Raw genomic sequence first — 20,586 nt, forward strand, 5'->3', positions numbered from 1 at the left:
TAGATACATACATTCTTCAGTGGCACCTTATTAAAAGATAACAAATTAGGCTAAAAATGTTTTTGTATGTCTTTTAATATCTTGCAATTAGATAAAAATAACTGACTAGAAAGATATTCTATACTAAGGTAGATATTTAAATGTGTTTCACAGATAATAATGTCATCATGGTTGTCATGCTAGAATGCTGAGTGGTCACTGATGGTGAGTTTTCTCTGTATAACTTTTTTTTGAAAGAGGGTCTCACTGTGTAATGCAGGCTAGCCTTGAACTCAATTATGTAGCCCAGATTGGTCTCAAACTCACAGTGATCCTCCTGCCTCTGTCTCCTGAGTGCTGGGATTACAGGCATGCACCACACATGACTGTGGACATTTATAATTGTTATCTATTTTTTTTTAAAAAAGGAAGACCAAAGCTGATAATCCAAAGAGTACTTAAAGATTCTTACTAGAGGCTCTTAGACCCCATAGAATTCCTATCATCAGAGTCAAAAAGAGGCCTAATAAATAGACTGATCCAAGACCTCAGCCTGGTTTTTGAGGATGTGATGTTTCTACAACTTGTTGTGCCCAATTCCTATACTTTATTGGAACAAATTCCAGCTTCCATCAGCTGCTTTTCTGTCTGAGCATCTTAAAAATGCTTTCTTTTTGACATCCAAGAGTGAACATCTCTTTGCCTTTAAAAATCCACTTATAGGGGCTGGGGAGATGGCTCATTGAAATAAGCACTTCCCTGGCAAAGGCCTGGGTTCAATCCCCAGTTCCGCAAAAATAAATAAATAAATAAATAAAATAAAAAATAAAAAATCCACTTATAGTAGGCTGGCAATGTAGTTTAGCAGCTCAGTCCTTGCTTGGTAAGCGCAAGGTCCTGAGTTTGATCCCCAGTATGAAAAAAAAGTCCCTCCTTCAATTTTGGCCCCCTAAAGTTATAAAGTGTCCCTGGAGAAGGCCCAGATCTGGCTCATCACCTATTTATGGCTGTTCATTTCTCGTGATAAAAGAACACTAAGTTCAGAAAAAGCTCTATCCATTCTGGACTTCTTCCTATGGCAGGAACATATCAAATAGCTGAGCACCCTTTTGGGGGGTGACTGGCTTTTACACAATTTAGATTCCAGGTTACAGAAAAAAGGCCAGCCCCTCCCATACACATTTTACCAGCTTGTTGAGAAAACACAGGCCTTAGACTTCTTAACAGCAACATGAGAAAAAAAATTGTGTAATTATAAAAGCTAAATTTTATATATACATTCCCAATTATTCTCCTAACTTCTCAATAGCTGTTGGAGATGTTAGATGACAGGTTAATGCCCTGTCAGATTCTAAAACTCCCCAGACCTTGACCTTACCCTCTTTTCAGGAAGCTATCACTGGTTCTTCCTGGTAAAAACAATTGTTCGCAATATTAATTATAATTTTGCTAATCACAATTTGGTCTGTGCATACTAAACTGGTTTTTTGGTTTTGTCTACTCCAGATTTATAGTTATACAGCACGCTAGATATCTAGATAAAATGCTAAAATTAATTGTTCCCACTATACTGCTGATGTAACTGATTTGCTTTTGCTGAGTGTTCAACAACTGAGGCTTGAGAGACCAAAACTAAAAAGAAGATATACATAACCAGGTGTGGTGATGCATACCTGTAATTCCAGCACTCAGGAGGCTGAGGCAGGAGGATTGTTGCAAGTTTGAGACCAGCCTAGATTCCAGTGTAATCACACATCCAGATTGAACTGCATAGTGAGACCCTGACCCTATCTCAAAAAGACCAAAAAAATCCCACAAAAATAAAAAAGAGAAGTAGGCTAAAAAGACAGCCAGTATTTTGGCCCAGGCCCTCCAAAGTCAACAAAGGCCCAAGACAGGAAGGCACCTTTCTACAAGATCCTGCAACTTTTCTACAGGATCCCCCAACCTCATGAACAAAGGGTTTGTTAAACCCCAGAGGACAAGCGACCAGTATATATCATACTAAGAGGTGAGTCTTTGAAAAAATATTCCCATACTTACCTGGCAGGAGAGATACCATGATCATGAAAAAGATATTCCCATACTGCCAAAAAGAGCCATGTTCTCTAAAACAGGCCATTACCCATCCTGGCAAATGACAAATCTGACAAAAGAAAAACTAAAAGCTAAGAGACCCTAACTATGACTATGGCCCCAAAAATAATACCTCTGAAGACTTAACTGACCTTAATATATCAAAAGATAATTTTAGACAGGGGTGGTGGGCTCACACCTGTACTCCCAGCAGTTGGGATGCTGAAGCAAAAGAATTACCAGGAGTTTGAGGCCAGCCTGAGCTTTATAAGTGAGATTGAGGCCATCTTGCATTACATAGTGAAACCTTGTCCCAAAACTTATAAAAAGATAAATTCTGATTAACAAAGTCTCACTTAATTTGGTCTCTGTTTTTTCCATTCCACAGCACCTTCCAGTTTATTATCTTATATACAAACAGGGTGAAGTCAACTGGGCGAATCAGAGATTGGAGTCAGTCTGGGTCAGTCTCCATTATGAAGGCTGCCTCTTCTATCCTCATCCTTCCTCTTGATAACAGCCTCTGATTCCTAAGGGCAGTCTTACCTGCTGTCCCTGAGCCCTTTGATGAGGACAGATGGATCTTGAGGACCAGGATGGTTCAAGGGCTGGAGCCTCCTCAGTTTGTATAAACCTGAATTCTGATTGTATATACAATTTCCTTCTGTATCTTGGGATCCTGAGTATTAGTGTTGGCATTGCCCACCTGACCATCTTCATATGTTAAGACCTGTGTGTAGACATGGCTGGACACAGGGCACACCCAGACATTCTCATGCTTCTGCAGGTCCTTGGGTACAATAACTTTACAGAGTGTAAACTTTACAGCTTTCAAGTATAGACGGTGTATAGTGCTCTGTGAAGTTATTATATCCACTTGAAATTCTGAGTCTGCAGGAACCTGGACTGAATGGTTCAGGTCCAGAGGATGGTATTCATCCAGTTGTGTCTCTGGACCAGCTAATCCTTGGAGGGCATCCCATGCTGTCCTTTTCCTATTCCAGCAGTTTAGTTAGCATGCATTACACAACCAGTTGTGCAGGATTGAGTGTCAGTTCTTAATATGGGAGACATAAAAGGTGAAGGTGCTGCCATAGAGCTTCATGAAACTCCAGAACCAAGCCTTGGCCAGAGGGCTGCTCAACAGGAGGAACTGGTATGAGGTGTCCATCTGCTTCTTGACTGTCAAGTATGAAGATTAAAGGCCAGAGTCTTGGGATCAGTGAGGTTTACCACAGAGAAGTAAGGCTCAAAGATAATGCTCTTTCTTGGGAACTCTAGAGCTGCCCTACACATGGGCACCAGCAGGCCCACCACCTCTGCACTGGTAGCCACATCATTTGCAGTTCCAGACATGTCTCCCAGGGTGTAGAATGTGCACAGTTCCCAAGTACAGACAGCTGGCTTGAGCATGAACTCCTGGAATACAAGCTCATTGCACACCACACAGTACTCATTCAGCATTGGGATCCTCTGCTCTGCATACTTCATCATCTGGATGAGAAACCTTACTCCAGCGTCCGAATGTTCTTGCAGTGACCACTGACCTGGATGCTGGGAGGATAGCCAAACACCTCTATTTTGGTGTTCTTCATGGTGCATAAGGTATCCAACTCAAAGCTCTGGTGCACCCAGTTTTGCCCTTCAACATGGAATCCTGAAAGATAGGGAAACTGGGATAGTTAGGGATGGGTGAGAAGATGCCGAGGCTGGATTGAAACTTTTTGGTGTTACCATTTACCTCAAACCAACTGTACCACTTCTGCTGGGTCTTCAAGAAGTAATTGCTTAGGTGTTTCCAGTGCTGGAAACATACCTAGCAATGTGAACATACCCAGGATGTTTTTCAACTGAAAACTCATCTCTTCCTTATTCAGTGGCTAGACAACTTTACTTGACAGTTTTGGTCCATCTAGGTACTGGAAGAGAGAAGAGCACAACCACAACACAATCAGTTCTGTCTAGCAGAACTTCCGGGCTGTAGATATTTTTTCATTGAGGAAGCTGATGTTGATGTTGAGATCAATGTCCCTGTCATTGATAGTTCCATATTCTCTGATGGATGTCTCACTGTAGCTCTCCTTCATGGCTTCAGAGTCTTCATTGAGATGCTGTTGGTAGAGGTCAGCTGCACCACTCCTTTGAGCTCTATGTAGAAACTCCTCTGATTCATTATCTCATTTAGAATCATCATCATTCCAGAACTTGCCTTTGATGCCCTTTGCGTCAGTGGATCATACACACTCCCAGAACAGGATGAGGTAGCACCCCTACATAGCACTAGCTAAACTCAGGCCAGTGAGATGGGCATTTAGGAAGCCACAAAGGCAGACAAAGAGGGGTGATGTCAGGAGCAACTGAAGATGCACTGATCATAGCAGCCTCTGCTGTTTTGGTGGTAACAAGTCACTGTCCTGAAGAACAACTGAGAATCACAATACGAAGATCAAGGGGGCTGATTATGTGAGACTTGAAAATAGTTACTGATCTGCAATATCATAAGAATAAAGAGAGAAGCCCTAATGCCCATCCTCAGTTGTCTCAGGATGATAGCAGTACAGATGAGAAGCACTAAGGGCTGGCCAGATAGCTCAGTGGATTAGGGCCGGGTTCAGTCCCCAGCCTGCCATGCCAGCCCCACCCCCGGGGCACACTGAGATCGCAACTGAGACTGGGCATGGTGGTGTGAGCCTGTAATCCCAGCTCTTGGGAGGCTGTAAACAGGCAGATCACTATGAGTCCGATCTAGTAGTGAGACCCTGAACACCCTGTAGACCCTTCCCTAAAAATAAAAAAAAAAAGATATATCAAGGATAAATAATAAAAATGAGGTATAGGGCTGGTGAGATGGCTCAGTGGTCTAAAGCACCTACTTAGAACAAGCTAAGCTAAGCTAAGCACAGGGACCACGGTTCAATCCCCCAGCACCACATGCCAGCCAGCCCCGCCCCCTGGTGGGCTCAGCTGGCCACACACAGACACTAAATAAATAAATAAATAAATAAAATGAGATATATAAAGTAAATCCATATTAATACAATGAGCTGTAAAAGGCTCAAGTCAATAATTTCTGAGGATAACCTACTAATATTATAGACTGCTAGACAGTGTTAGATTGTTTAGTTGAATTCAAACACCTATAGTATTTAGATGCCAATAGAATATTCACCTCTGACAGGACAACAAAAAAAGGATACAAAGGAAAGATCATTTTGTATTTATATATACAAAATAGGATAAATTTACAACTACTTTTGCTTAATTCAATGAGAAGAAAGAAGTGTACTAACAGTGGACAGAATATCCTGTCTGCTTCTTGTACTATGGATAACCACTAAGAAGATAACAATGTACAGTGTATTGATTATCAAAACTGTCAAGGGGCTGGGGAGATGGCTCAGTGGAATAAGTGCATCCCTGGCAAGCACAAGGGCCTGAGTTCAATCCCCAGTTCCGCAAAAAAAAAGACAAAACTGTCCTATTAATCAGCTATGAAACTGTCTCATTCATATTTATTTCTCAATATAAATAAATAAATAATAAAATAAAATAAATGGAAAAAAAATAAAGTAATAGGGGCTAGGGAAATGGCTCAGTAGAATAAGTGCTTGCCTGGCAAGCATAAGGCCCTGAGTTCAATCCCCGGTTCCGCAAAAAAAATAAATAAATAAATAAAATAAAAAACTAAAGTAATAAACTCACAGGCCAGATCAGAACATCGTTACCAAGCACTACAGAAACTTCCTAATTCTGTCCTCAGCTCAGTAACTGAGTATAGATGACATTTTTTATCTTATAAGCATTTATTACTTGTACAAAATATTGTATCTGATATCTTGAGTTATATTCTCAAACCGTATCCATCTCCTAGAGATTGAATCCCCAGGGCCTTTGAGCTATGACATGTGATCAAATCATACAGTAAAAATGTTAACACTTTTTTATGAAAAAAATAAAAATTTCATAAATAAGAAAAATAAAAGGATAAATAAACAGGGCTGGGGAGATGGCTCAGTGGAATAAGTGCTTCCCTGGCGAGCACAAGGTCCTTAGTTCAATCCCCAGTTCCACAAAAAAAAAAAAGGATAAAGAGACAACAAAAAGCTATGCCACAAAATATGACATTAAGCAGAGATGTCATGCCTAATCCAAAAGCCAATCCAGTCACTGCAAATTCTGAGTAAAGGGGAGTCACTTGCTGCCCGCCCCCTAAAATCAACTTTAAAACAGGGCCCACAGGTCCTCCATTTTTCTGGAGCCCTGTACCCTGATTCTTTCTTGTGGTTAATGTCTAGATGTCTTACCAAAGCCTCATATGGTCATAGAGCTTTGGCAGAAATGGCTAAATCTAGAGTAGGTGACACTGGGATTAAGGGTATGAATTAGTAAATCAGCCTACTGATTGGTTTGGCCTAGTGCTGGCTAGGATTAAGGGTGTGAGTGCTCCCTAGGGAGGGTAGCCTGTATACAATCAATATAAGGGATGGAAAGAGCCTTGTCTCCTCTCCCTTGTTGCTTTTGCTGTCTTGCGGGCACCATGAATTGTTCTCTGCCATAACACCGTGACTTGAAGCCAACTGCGTATGGACTGAAATGTCTACACACTGTAAGCTACATAAATCTTTCCCCCTTTAAGTTTGGCTGTTGGGTATTTTGTCCCATCAATGAGAAAATTAACTAAGAGAGTAGTTATCTATCTTTCCCTTTTTCCCTTCTTTTCCTTTATATAAATAAAATGTTTTCCTTTTGCTAAACTTTGCCCTCTTGATGGGGTAAAAGACACTTTTAGAATTTACTTAAACTGGGTGAATTCTCACCCCTTTCCCTCTTAGTCAACCATAAAACTCACAAAAAACAAATCACTAACCTAAGGAAAAAATGCTTAAAATAAATTGTAGGTAAGCTAAAACTTAACTATACTAACAAACCCTTGGGAAATATAAACCTTGTGACATTTTTGTAAAATTCCAAAATGAGGTAATGTGGTTACCATGGTTACTTGTAAAAGTGTAAAAACTCAGTACAAAATTCTCTGATTGTTGACATTTTCGGATTGTACATCAGATTGTTGTCCTGCCAGCAATAAAAACCTCAGCTATTGCCATTCTTGGTCTCTCATGAGGGTTTATCTCAATGAATTTTGCTATAACACTTTATTATTGGGGCTAAATTAGACCCTCATGGCTGCTTGGACAGCAGCAGAGCAGGGTGCTTGTCCCCCAGATACAACATATTTATTATATATTGTATGAAAACTACAGTCACATAGTTAAATTGGTCCTCTATCCACTTTCTGTGGGTCAGGTAATTTTAACTATGCAAGGTTACTTGAAAGTTGGTTGGCAGCCAGTCAAATTTCACAGAAAAAAAAGACACCTTAAAAATCCAAATGGCAAAAGCCAAATTTACTACAAAAAAGTTACTGTAAGTAGGATATAGTAGAAAATGGAGAAAGCTTTAAGAATGAAGGTATACTTTAATGTGAGAGGATTTTGAATGGTACATTTTTGCCCTAGACAGCAGCAGAGCTGAAGGCTCAAGCATGTTGAGAAAAGTTTGTGGAAGATGCACAAGCTTTATAGATAGAAATATGTGGCTGGGTGTGGTGATGCGTGCTTGTAATCCAAGCACTCAGGAGGCTGATCAGGAGGGTTGCTGCAAGCTTGAGGCCAGCCTGAGCTATGTAGTGAGTTCAGGACCAGCCTGAACTACCTAGCAAGACTCTGTCTCAAAAAATAAATAAATAAAAATAAAAAAAGAAATGTTTGTGTCTGCTTGTAAGTTTGGTGGAACCCAGGATGTTCCTTCTCAAAGCTCTTTGTTGCTTTAAAACAAAAAGACTATGGGCTATTTGGCTGAAACTCTGAGAACATCAATCACTCCTTCCCAGGTCCCAACTTTCCTCCTTGATTTATTTGGTACTTTCATACAATGGCTTTAACTCACATTTCTGAAATTGATACTGGATGTGAGCTTTTTTGGCATGACTAACAGGGACATCTGGACTGTTCAATGACAAGACAGAGCTACCTCCTTGGACAGTTCTCACCTGGTTTGTAGCACTCACTATTGCTGACCTCATGATTTATGTTTCCCAGGTGTACAGGTTTTCAAAGATAGAAAACTGAAGAACAGCTGGGGGGCTGCACATTTGTAATCCCAGGACTCAGGAGGCTGATGCAGGAGGATCTTTATGAGTTCAAAGCCAGCAGGGCTACACAAGTGAGTTCAAGGCCAGCCTGCACTACATGGCAAGCCCCTGTCTCACTACCCCCCAAATTAAATAATGTCTCTTCATAGCAGTGATTTTCAGTCTAGAGTTATTTATGGTAATAAACTTGGAGGCTCAAGCATTGGGGTTTTTTTACTTGTTTTCCAGCTACTTGTGGTATGATGTGCATGCCAATCCACCATGTGACAGTCAGCATTTTGTATATGCTATATATGTGTTACAACACTTAGAGATGCTCAAGCACTATGTAGTCCAGGAAATATCACACAAGACATATTCTTCTTAGATAGAAATCTATTGAAGAATGAAAAATTTAAGTAAAAGTTTCCTCATGTCATTTCATGGTATCAACATGATAGCAATGCTGAAATATGATCTCAAGTTTTCTCAGTGAAGCTTTATAATTTTTATTTATTAACATTTTGCAGGGATTCAAATTCTTTTCTCCTTTTCTTTTCCTTTTTTTCAAGACAGAGTCTTGCTATGCAGTTCAGGCTGGCCTTGAGCTCACTTTGTAGCCCAGGCTGGTCTTGCACTGGAAACAATCCTCCTACCAGGGGCCGGGGAGATAGCTCAGTAGAATAAGCACTTGCCTGGCAAGTGCAGGGTATTGAGTTCAATCCCTGGTACTGAAAAAAAAAAAAAACTCCTGCCTCAGCCTCCCAAGTGCTGGGATTACAAGCATGCACCACCATACCTGGCTGGGGATTCAACTTCTAAGACAAGCATGATTGGTAAGGAATTAACAGTCCCCTGTTTGTGTTATATATCTCAAGGTGCTTGATATCAAGATCAGATTAAACCTACTGCTCCCACTGAAATACTGGTTTAGCTGATGTCCTGAGAGTTCAGCAACTAAGGTTTGGAGACCAAACTAAAAGGTAAGTGCACTAAGAGGACAGCCAATATTTCGGACCTGGCTCTCCAAGGTAGACAAGAACCTAAGCACGAGAGGACTTTTCTACAGTATCGTACAAATTTGATGAGTCACTCAACCTCCTAAACAGATTTTTGGATCCCAGAAGACAAGAGTCAACCAATGTATGGTGTGCTAAAGGAGAGTCACTGACCATGCTTCTACTAAAAGCCACATACTCAAATGGGACTGTGACCTATCCTGATGGCTAATGCTGCAGAAGAGCTGAGAGGCTCTGCACATGGTTCTAAAAGTACTTCCTGAAGACCCTTGACTGACCTTGATAAATAACAACAGGTTAATTTTGATTAACACAGCTCTCACTTTAACTTGGAGTTGAACACCCAGCAGAAAAGTACAAAAACATATTGAAGTAATAGTAATATAAACTCAATATAAAAAGGGGGCTCCAAGGGGCTGGGGAGATGGCTCAGTGGAATAAGCACTTCCCTGACGAGCGTAAAGGCCTATGTTCAATCCCCGGTTCCGCAAAAAGGGGGGGGGCTCCAAGGGCTGGGGAGATAACTCAGCGGCATAAGCACTTGCCTGGTAAGCCCAAGGTCCTGAGTTTGATCCCTGGTACCACAACAAAATGGGGAGGCTCCAATCACTGACTCCCCAACTGATAGCTTCTGTCTATACCTATGGACAGGCCTCAGAGATAGTTGGTTACAATAGCTTGCCATCTCTTAATAGCAGCCTCAGGTTGTGACTGCTTTCCCAATCTGATGCTCATGCTTTGGTCATACATGCTTTAATATCTTGGTAAAGTTTGTTTATTCTCATGTAGAAACTGACAAACTCCCAGTGATCATGCAGAAGGAGCTAAGGATAAAAGTGCCTGGGATCCGTTGCCTGCACACAAAATCTGCCCAAGGGGCACATGCACCCTGCTTCATAAAATATGCTGTATTTTTATCCCAGATAGTCATGGTAATGTAACTGCACCACTGTGGGAGACAGAAACCAAGACCCAGGTAGTACAAAAAATGTCCCAGGACCCCCTGCAAAGTTCATAAGGTTCATGGGAGTCCACCATTCTTTTTTTTTTTTTTTTTGGGTGGAACTGGGGATTGAACTCAAGCCCTTGCACTTGGCAGGCAAGTACTTATGCTTCTGAGATATCTCCCCGGCCCCCACCATCCTATCTTAAATTCTTCCCTTTATACAGTCTGTCATCTTTCTACTCCTTTATTATGTTTTTTAATGTATTTAGTTCAAGGTCTCACTACACAGCTCAGACTTGTAGTGATCCTCCTGTTTTCAGCCTCTCCAGCACTGGGATTACAGGCATGCACTACCATGCCCAGACTCAGCTGCCAGTTCAGTGCACCCTGAGGCCAGGCCACTGCACCATGTAGTGCCAGGGATTGAACCCTGATCTCTGTGCTTGCCTAAGCAGGTGCTTAGTCCACTGAGCTATCTTGCTGGCCTGCTACCCCTCTATTTATTATTGTCAGGCCTAATATGTTTCAAAGATTTCTCACCAACAGGACTGTGCCCATTTTTCACAGGCAGTAGCCAAATACCACATCAATACAGTTCTTCAGTGCAGCTAAAACTCAATTATTGCCCCTAATCAGCAGGAAGTAGTTCAGGAAGAGATATACTGCACATATTCCCTGTTTAGTCATAGGATCCAAAATGATCCAATCACCACCATCCTGATCAGAGACCCCTGTGAACCGCCCCCTCTGGCACAGTTGCCCTGGGGTTCAGACCACTCTCAGCCCCACTACTGGAAGCAGCCACCACTCCCTACGCCTCCCCAAGGCTCGGCCCTGGGCCGCCTTGCCCGCTGTGCTCTCTGAAGCCTTGATCTTGGTAGGGAGCCACCACCCCTCTCATTGACCACCCCCCCATGACCCTACGGAAGACCCCATGGCCGGGGCAGGAGCAGCTGGTCTGCTCTCTGCTGCCAAGGCAGTTCCTCTCAGGCTTGTTCTGCAATTAGCCTGTCCTGTTGAGCTCCACCGCTGCTTCTTTTCTTTTTTCCTTGCACATAGTCTCTGTGGAACAGCTGGGGTCTTGAGGAATTCCTCAAGAATAAATAATGGCAAAGAATAAATAATAATATGGCAGATATCTAAAGCCTGACTTCAGGTGACCTGTGTATAGGACTTCAGTTCAGATGATAGCTCTGCTCAGGTCTATGGTAGAACTTTGTGGAAGAGTCTCATTGTTAAGGCCGAAGGCGCACATAATTTCACCTCAGTTACTTTCTCATCTGGTGTGCTGCTACTCGAGCCGTCATCTATTTAAAAGCACACTGGCCTTGATCTGCCTCCCATAAAATGGTCATAGCTTGACACTTATGCCCACTGTACTACTTACTTTCTGTGCCACTTACTACCCTTGCCCTTGAACTTCTTTCTCCTTGGACTTCAATAAAACGCTACTGCTAATAATACCTACCTTGTAGTTGATTGGTTTTTTTTTTTTTTTTTCGCTGTGGTTAATAAATTTAGGCCCAATTTAGTAAATTTAAGGCCTTCTACATCTCCAGGCCTTTTTTTTTCTTTTTTTGAGACAGGGTCTCACTATGCAGCTCAGGCTGCCCTTTAGCTCACTTTGTAGCCCAGGCTGGTCTCAAACTTGCAAAGATCCTCCTGCCTCAGCTGCCCTCATGCTGGGATTACAGGCATGTGCCAGCACACCCAGCCAGGCTTTTCTTTAATTTTGAGACAGGGTCTTGTTAAATTGCTAATTTGCCCAGGCTAGGCTCAAAATTGTGATCCTCCTGCTTTAGCCTACCAGGGTGCTGGGCTTACAGGCCTGAACCACCACACCTGACTCTTACAGGGGTTTTGTTGTTGTTTGTCTTTTTTTTTAATATTTATTTATTTATTTATTTTGTGTGTGTGTGGCCAGCTCAGCCCACCAGGGGGCGGGGCTGGCTGGCATGTGGCGCCGGGGGACCGAACCACGGTCCCTGTGCTCTGCTTAGTTTAGCTTGTTCTAAGTAGGTGCTTTAGACCACCGAGCCATCTCACCAGCCCCCTGTTTGTCTTTTTGAGACAAGTTCTCACTATGCTGTTCAGGCTGGCCTTGAGCTCACTTTGTAACCCAGGCTGGTTTTGAATTCATAACAATCCTCCTGCTCAGCCTCCCAAGTGCTGGGCTTACAGGCTCGCACCACCATGCCCAACATGTTGTTAAGTATTTTGGAGACAAGGTCTCACTATGTGTTTCAAACTGAAATTGAACTATTTAGCCCAGGTGGCCTCAAACTCACAGCAACCCTCCTGTCTCAGCCTTCCAAATGTTAGGATGACAGGTACATGTCACTATGTCCAGCTCTTTCAGCATTTTTATACACATTAAATGAATTAATATATGTAATCTATCACAGAATTTGTATTTGTTGAATGGAACAATGAACAAACAAATGAAAGTTCTTGGGATGGAGAGGGGCTAGGGAAGGAGGTGGAGTCTAGCAGGGCTTTGAGGTTCGGTTCTTCACACACTAAGGAAGCAAATAGAAGCACAGAGGGTGGAGGCAGGGAGTTTGGGGGAACTGGTCAGTTGGAGGGATGCGGAAGTTTAATGATGTTCTTGATTTTAATCCCCTCATCACTTTGATTGTAAATAAAGAAGTCTGGGGCACAGTTAGAAAAAACAAAGAGGGAGGGAGGGAGAGGGAGAGGGAGGAAGAGGGAGAGAGACAGAGAAGAAAGAAAGAAAGAAAGAAAGAAAGAGAGAAAGAGAAAGAAAGAAAGAAAGAAAGAAAGAAAGAAAGAAAGAAAGAAAGAAAGAAAGAAAGAAAGAAGAGAAAAGTAAAGAAAAAGAAAAGAGAGAAAGTTCCTGGGACTATAGCAGTGGCCTCTTTTTTCCACCTCCTTGAATTTGTAGCTTCCCATCCAAGAGTGCACAGCCAAGACAGAGGCATCTGACCACATCATACCCGTCTAACTGTGCCCCAATCCTTTAGGATAGACTCTAAGCCTCAGGCTAACGATTTGCTTCCTCATCTCCTGATAACTGAGATGAGAAGCAGACTCAGTCTTGTTTCCACCAGAAAATCCAGCAGTGTTACAGAGGTTTTTTACTCTGCATGTGGAACAGAGGAGGAAACATAACTGATAAGCTTCTAGCCTTTAAAATCAAATCCCCATTAATCGCAGCTTCTAAAAAATGGAGATATCTGCTTAGCGTTAATACCAAGGCTGTTAACAAATCATTTTAAAATATGCTGAAATGGAACAACAAATCTGTCTAAAAAATAACTTTAAATGTAGCATCTGTAGGAGACTGCAGGAGCTGAAATCCAGTCATCTTGTAAGACTCTTTGTTAGAAATAACATTGCCAAGCTGGGCTTCATAGCACACTCCTGTACTCCCAGCATTTAAGAGGCTGAGGCTGAAGGACTGCCATGAGTTTGAGACCAGCCTGGGTGCTACATATTGAACTGAAGAACAGCCTGAACTGCACAGTGAGACCCTGTTTTGAAAAAGAAAGAGAAAAGGGGAAAAAAAGGAAAGAAAGAAAATTTGTGTGTAGGTGTGGTGGCACACACCTGTAACCTCAGCATCTGGGAGGCTTAGGCAGGAGTTCACCATGAGTTTGAGGTCAGGCTGGGATACACAGTGAGTTCAAGTCCAGCCTGAATTATAGCAAGACCCTGGCTCAAAAACAATAAATGAATTAATAATTAAAAAATAACATTTGTACTTGGCATATACCTGTAATCCCAGCACATAGACTGAGGTAGGAGGATCACTGATGGTTTGAGGCCAGACTGGACTATATACACAGAGAGACCCTGTCTCAAAAAAGGAAAACAAACAATAAATTAAAAATATATAACATTTGTAAGGGCACCCTGGATTCTGTCCAAATCACATAGATATTGTAAAAGGAAGAAAGAGATAATACATTTTTGCATTTGGCCATGTATAAATTTTCTCAAAAGAGTATAATATATGTTTAATTACTTACCAACATTAGGAGACACACACTGGTTCTGGTTTTTCTGTTTTTGTTTTTTTGTGGTGGTGGAGCTCACTGAGGCCTTGTACATGACCAGCGAGCACTCTGGCCCTGCACTACAGCCCTACTGCAAGAAACACCATTTAGTAACTGGGTTGAGGTAAACATGTCATGACGATTAATTAAATAAAACAAGACAAACTTTATTTTATTTATTTTTATATTATTTTTGATGTATTTAGTACAAGGCTTACAGAGTGTACAAAATCTCACTACACATAATGGACTCCTAGTGATCCTCCTGTTTTCAACCTTCCAAGCCCTGGGATTACAGGCGCATGCCACCACTGGGGAGTCCCAATCGCCATCTCAGCATGCCCCGGGGGTGGGGCCGGGGCTTGAACCAACTGCTGTGCTATTTATTGATTTATTTATTTAGTATTTTAAGGAAGTGTCTACAAGGTGTTTTGGGTCTCACTACTAGATCGGACTCGTAGTGATCGGACTGTTTACAGCCTCCCAAGAGCTGGGATTACAGGCAGGCACCACCACGCCCAGTCTCAATTGCCCTCTCAGCAGGCCCTGAGAGAGGGGCAGGCATGGCAGGCCCGGGGATCGAACCAGGCCCCTGCGCTTTAATCCACTGAGCTATTTGGCCGGCCCTCCTATTTATTTATTTTTGATACAGGGCTTCACTACGCAGTTCAGGCTTCCTTGAACTAACTTTGTTGCCCAGGATGGGCTCGATGATCCTCCTGCCTCAGCCTCCTGAGTGCGGGGATCCCTGGGCTATGCTACTACGCCCAGCAGTAAAGGAAAACTTTAAAAAGCTACAACCAGTCTCAAGCCTTTAAGAAATAAAATTCGGAAAATATAGAAAAAAAAAAAGAAAATTCTGTTTGGCTGAGGAAAAAAAACGTCTAGGACATGCAGAGAGCATACAACGACACTCTCGGGGAATTTAGTTAAGTCTAACAAGCATCACAGAAGGTGCAAATATCATATATGTACAGTTCCGTGAATTTTCACAAGATATAAATTATTCTTGAAAAAGGGTTTTTCTTTTCATTCAGCAGATTCATTTAAAGCAAGGGCCACAGGTATTTGAAACAGATGACATCATCTATCAGCAGAGGAGCAGGACGATTTGGGGCGGAGCCCGTAGCCCTGACGTAAACACGCTGCAGGTTCTTTCCCCACCCACTTCTCCCAACAGCGGAAGCAGACTGCCAAAACAAACCGTCGGACCGAGGGAGGCGGGGCCTAAGGGATCACTCGTACTTTGGATAAAAAGAAGCAAAATACCCGGCTGTGGGGGCAGGGCTTCGGGCTAGAACAAGATATACGCATGCGCAGTGGCAACCTTCAGCCACAGCCAGGTGGGAGGGGTGGGGGAGGTAGGGTCGCGTGGCGCCCTCTGCGCCTGCGCCGGGGCGCGAGGTGGAGCTGTGAGCTTCTGCACTGTAGGGTTCTCTCTGCGGTGGGGGGCAACGATTGTCACCCAGCCGCCGGTGGCGGCATGGCGACAGCCTCCGGGTCCTCGGACTTGGCAGGCTCCGGAGCGCCCCCGCCAGGCGGGGGAGCCCAGGCGGCAGCGGCTGAGGAAGAGGAGCGAGAGGTGGTACGGGTCCGAGTCAAGGTGAGGCCGGCGGCTAGTCTGCCAACCTGCCTACACATCCCAGGGTAGAAGGCGATGGCTGATTTATAATGGCGGGTGGGACCTGTTATTTGGGGCGTTACCTACGGGGTGAGGCTTGAGGGCAGAGTGATGAGGGAGACTAGGACTGTGGGTTTTAGGGACAGGTCCTAGTGGAACTGAAAAATGGAGGGATAAGGTCCTGTGGAGTGGATGGGTGGGGCTTAAAGTGGAGGGGAGGGGTTGAAGGAGGGGCAGCCGTCCTGGAGGGGTGGGGTGCTAATGATTGATAGGGTGCTGTTGCTGTCTGAATAGGGGTGCTCTAAAGTCAGCCAACCCATAGGTGTATTTTTTTGTTTTTTTGACCTTTTGAAACAGGTTCTTGCTATGCAGCTTAGGCTGGCCTTGAGCACACTTTGTAGCCTAGGCTGGTCTCGAACTTGCAACGATCCTTCTGCCTCTGCCTCAGCCTCCCTTGTGCTGGGATTACAGGTGTACGCCACCACATCTGGCCACAGAGGTGTTGAGAATGCACACCTATGTGTAGGGTCCCAATCATTGAGCCCGTGTGCGTGAAACAAACTGCTAAATGAGATAGTTTGAATACTGGTGAATGCCATGAGGAAATAAGGAAAAGGGTATGAACTAAGGAGTCATGTTGGCCAAGGTTGACAGGGGAATCCCCAGAGGAAATTCTGAAGGGACAAAGACCCCTTCAGAAGCAGTGGTCAGTCGTGTGTGGATGGGTGTAACTCTACGAACCTGCAAGGGCGAAAGCTGGCAGGTGGAAATGAACTTGGTATGCTCCAGTAGGTTACCATATTGGTGGAGCATTCAATGGGGGAGGCAGCTGGCAAGGGACCTTTGGTGTGTATTCTAAAGAAGAAAGCTACCTGAGTTCAAGCCCTGGCTCCACAAAAATAAATAAATAAATAAAGAAGAAAGCTGTTGCAGTAGTTCTGGCAAGTGGTGACAGAGGTGGTGACATTGGCACTGTTGAGAAGAGGATAACAGATAACTTCAATGTAGTAGATTTATAACACACAGGTTTGGAAATTCAGAACAAAGATGGTGCCTGAGCTGTGAGTGAGGCAGATGATGGAAGTGGGAAGGATGTTCCAGACGGGATCAGTACACACAAAGGCTTGGGGATTGTGTTGAAGGTAATTTGCAAAAGTTTGAGCTGGGCGTGATGGCACACACCTGTAATCCCAGCCCAAGAGGCTGAGGCAGGAGGATCGTTGTGAGTTTGATTCTAGCCTGGGCTCAAGGCCAGCCTGAACTACACAGCAAGACCCTGTCTCAAAAAGACAATAAAAAAAGTTTGGTAGTACTATAGTATAGCAGGAGAGAGCTGGAACCCTTTCATTCTACTTGCTGGTGACCCTAGTGTTGGTTGCCTTTGAAGAGAGTTAAGTGGAAGAGTGCTGTAGATATATATGCCAGATTGGTTGGTGTAGAGGACTGCTTTACTTATGGCCAGACAACATGTGCTTCTGGCAACCCTATCTAGGGGGATGTAGAAGGATTGGATGCCTGTACTAATGGAGTAGCTTCCTCCTCACTAGATGACCCCTTGCTTCTACCCCTGGCCCCCGTAAGTTTGCATGGCAGCCATAATGATCCTGGTAAGTCCTAACCCAAGCTGCAACCCTCCTCTGCTCAGAAAGCTCTCATGGCTCCCCTGACTCAGAGCAAAAGCCAAAGTCCTTACCATGGGCTAGAATTCCCAGCTCAATCTGGCCCCAACCTCCTCTCTGGCTTTGTGTTCCATCACTCTGTACTTCCTTCAGTCTTCACCATGATGATGTGGCCATTCATGGCCTACCCATATCTTCTCTCTGCAGAAATGTGAGAGTTTCTTGCCGCCAGAGTTCCGCTCTTTTGCTGTAGATCCCCAGATCACCTCGCTGGACGTGTTACAACACATCCTCATCCGAGCCTTTGACTTGAACGGGTAAGTGGGGGCATCCTGGAGACCAGCCAGTGGACACTTACCTCAACAGTGATTGTCTTTTGTTTTTATTTGTTTATTTGATAGGGTCTGTGTTTGTTTATATTTCTTTTTTGTTTGTTTGGTTTTGAGACAAGTTCTGCTATGTAGGTCAGGCTGGCCTTGAACTCATGGCAGTCCTGCCTTAGCCTCTTGAGTGCTGAGATTATAGGCTTGTGCCAACATGCCCAACTTCTTTCTATTTCTATTGCAAAAATCCCACAGTGGGGGCCGGGGAGATGGCTCAGTGGAATAAGCGCTTCCCTGGCAAGCGCAAAAGTCTGAGTTCAATTCCCGGTTCCGCCAAAAAAAAAAAAATCCCACAGTAAAAAGTGATCTACGGTGCTGGGGAAATAGCTCAGCAGTGTAAGCACCTGCCTGGCAAGCTCAAGGTCCTGAGTTTCATCCCTGGTCCTGCAAAAAGAAAGAAAGAAAAAAGAGAAAAGATCGGTCTACCTATCTGTCTATCTTAGACTATGTGGGAAAGTCTAGTCATAGGATAAGTTCCTTCTGGTGGTTTTGCTGGGCTAGTGTGCGATTTTTAAACTTTTAGTGGATATGTGTAAAAATATCATCCAGAAGTTTTACTTTATAACTTTCTCAGCAGCAAACAAAATGTGTTTTTCCTTATGCCCTCACAAATAGGGACTACTATGAAACATTACAAAAATTTGCCAAACTGATAGCTGAAAATTAGTTTCTCTTGGGTCAGGTATGATGGTTATTTTGTGGTAATGGTTGTTGTGAAGGACACATGGTAAGATATTTATTCATGGTAACAAATTTAAACGGTACAGAATCAGCGAGTATTTAGGATGTTTCTGGTAAATATCAGACAACATACTTCTCTGCACAGGTATAACTCAAGGATAAATTTTTAATTGTTATTTGATTTGGAGGCATAAACATTTTTGTTGTGAAAATTAACAAACATCCACATTGCTTTATTTTTTCATGTAGTAGGAAAGCTGCTTTCTTCCCACTTCTATCCCTCAACTACATTGTTCCCATCCCCAGAGGGGACCAACATTTTACCAGTTTTCAATGTGCCCTCAAGATATAAGCAGGTGTGTATCTGTTTCTGTGTTTGTGTAACAAACTGGATATAAATGACCTGACCTTGGTCTGCCCACAATCCTTAGCTATAGTACCCAGCAGATAGTAGGAAGTTGTTTTCAGTACCTTCCATATTACTTCCCTTGTTGTGGAAACTGTCCCTGAGGCTTCTGAAGTAGGAGAGGCCCTGAGAACTCTCCCTTAATCCTGTCTAGGAAGAAGAACTTTGGCATCAGCTACCTGGCCCGGGACCGGCTAGGACAAGAAGCTTACCTGTCCCTCTTGTCTGACTGGGACCTCAGCATAGCTTTCACCACTGCCTCCAAACCTTACCTACAGTTGCGCGTGGACATTCGACCCTCGGAGGACAGTGAGTATGCAGTGCCCTGGGGTGTTGCTCTGAGAGCTCCATCTTTTTCTATTTGGGTGACTCCTTATGTCGCAGTACTCTTCCTTACTAGGCTGGACAGCAAGATATCCAGGTTCTAGCTCAGCTACATGGCTGCAGTTTCATGACTTGTAAAGTGGAGATTATGGTCCCTTTCTTGTGGCAGAGACAATAACTGACACCTGCAGTTTAAAGAAGAGTTTTGTTCTACCTCATGTTTCAGAAGTTTCAGTCCTTGTAGGGTCAATAGCATGGTGGGAGGGCCTGGGCAGAGGAAAACTGCTCCTTCACTGAGGGGAAAGCAAAGAGTGAAAGGAGGAACCAGGGAGGAAGATATGCCCTCAGGGACTGGCCTCTTCTCACTAGGCCTCACCTCCCAACACCCAGCCAGCTGTGGCACCCCATAAGCCAAGCACCTTCTACAAGCCTCAGCATGTAAGCATATGATGCTTTAGGGGGATATCCAGCTAGAAGCCATAACAGTGAATCCCTGCACTCGAAAGGCTGAGGCACGAAGATGAGGGGTTTGAGGTCAGCCTGGACTACATAGCCAGACCCTGTCTCAAAGAAAAAGAAAAAAACACCTCAAAAATCCCATTGGTATTTTAGGGCTATTTTGCAGAGTAAATAGGGAAATTCATATAAATACCTGGAAGTACATAGCTGCATAGTGAATTATCAGAAAGTATTAGCTCTAATAATTATACTGTGCTATAATAGCATATAACCTAGCAAGATACAATTGTCTAATGCAGTGTAAAGTTATTACTGCCATCTTGTACAATTAGATTATAATGTCTAAACATCCCAGTGCTAATCATGATAACAGTAGTAGCATTTATTCATTTTCTCACTTGTTTGTACCCTTATTTGCTCGTTCATTTATTCCCTTGATTTCTCAGCCAATTTCTCTTTTCTCATTTCTGTTCATCCACTTTCACCTTGGCTGCTTAGTGTGAGCACACAAAAATTTAAGACATGGCACCAAATCTTTGATTACGGACCATACATTAGGTAGTAATAATATTCTAGTGGTGGTGGGACACGCCTGTAATCCTAGCATGCAGGTGGCTCTGTTAGCAGGATCAGGAGTTCTAGGTCAGCCTGGACTATGTAGCAAGAACCCATCTCCAAAAGAGAAAACAAACACACACAACAAAAGTGGATATAGTGATGCATTCCAATAATCTGAGAGGCTGAGGCAGGAAGATCACAAGTTTGACCCCAGCTTGGGCAACTTCATGACTGAAAGAACCTGTCTCAAAAAAATAAAGGGGCTGGGAACATTTCTCAGTGCAAAGGGGTTGGGCTTGGGGCTGGAGAGATGGCTCAGTGGTCTAAAGCACCTACTTAGAACAAGTTCAGCGAAGCACAGGGACC

The 20,586-nt window shown here is 43.4% G+C and overlaps 1 protein-coding gene and 2 pseudogenes across 2 annotated transcripts in view; 1 reads left to right on the forward strand and 2 right to left on the reverse strand.

Moving 5' to 3' along the window:
- Window positions 1–2,553: 2,553 nt before the first annotated feature.
- LOC111817334 lies at window positions 2,554–3,226 on the reverse strand (annotated as a pseudogene).
- A 14-nt stretch (window positions 3,227–3,240) lies between these two features.
- On the reverse strand, window positions 3,241–4,617 carry LOC101566558 (annotated as a pseudogene).
- Window positions 4,618–15,542: 10,925 nt separating this feature from the next.
- The window catches only part of Tbc1d25 (TBC1 domain family member 25), a 43,847-nt gene continuing 38,803 nt past the window's right edge, over window positions 15,543–20,586 (forward strand). The window contains exons 1-3 of one of the 2 annotated variants that reach the window (XM_004633524.2): window positions 15,543–15,772; window positions 17,617–17,726; window positions 19,034–19,188. In XM_004633524.2, the coding sequence (XP_004633581.1) occupies window positions 15,653–15,772; window positions 17,617–17,726; window positions 19,034–19,188 (385 nt within the window). In that variant the 5' untranslated portion in view covers window positions 15,543–15,652. Of the gene's footprint in view, window positions 15,773–17,616; window positions 17,727–18,722; window positions 18,830–19,033; window positions 19,189–20,586 lie in introns of those variants that run through there. The other variant, XM_023717825.1, reaches the window with a different exon arrangement.

This window comes from Octodon degus, unplaced genomic scaffold (genome assembly GCF_000260255.1).
Source record: "Octodon degus isolate 3935 unplaced genomic scaffold, OctDeg1.0 scaffold00055, whole genome shotgun sequence".
NCBI classification, from domain to species: Eukaryota; Metazoa; Chordata; class Mammalia; order Rodentia; family Octodontidae; genus Octodon; species Octodon degus.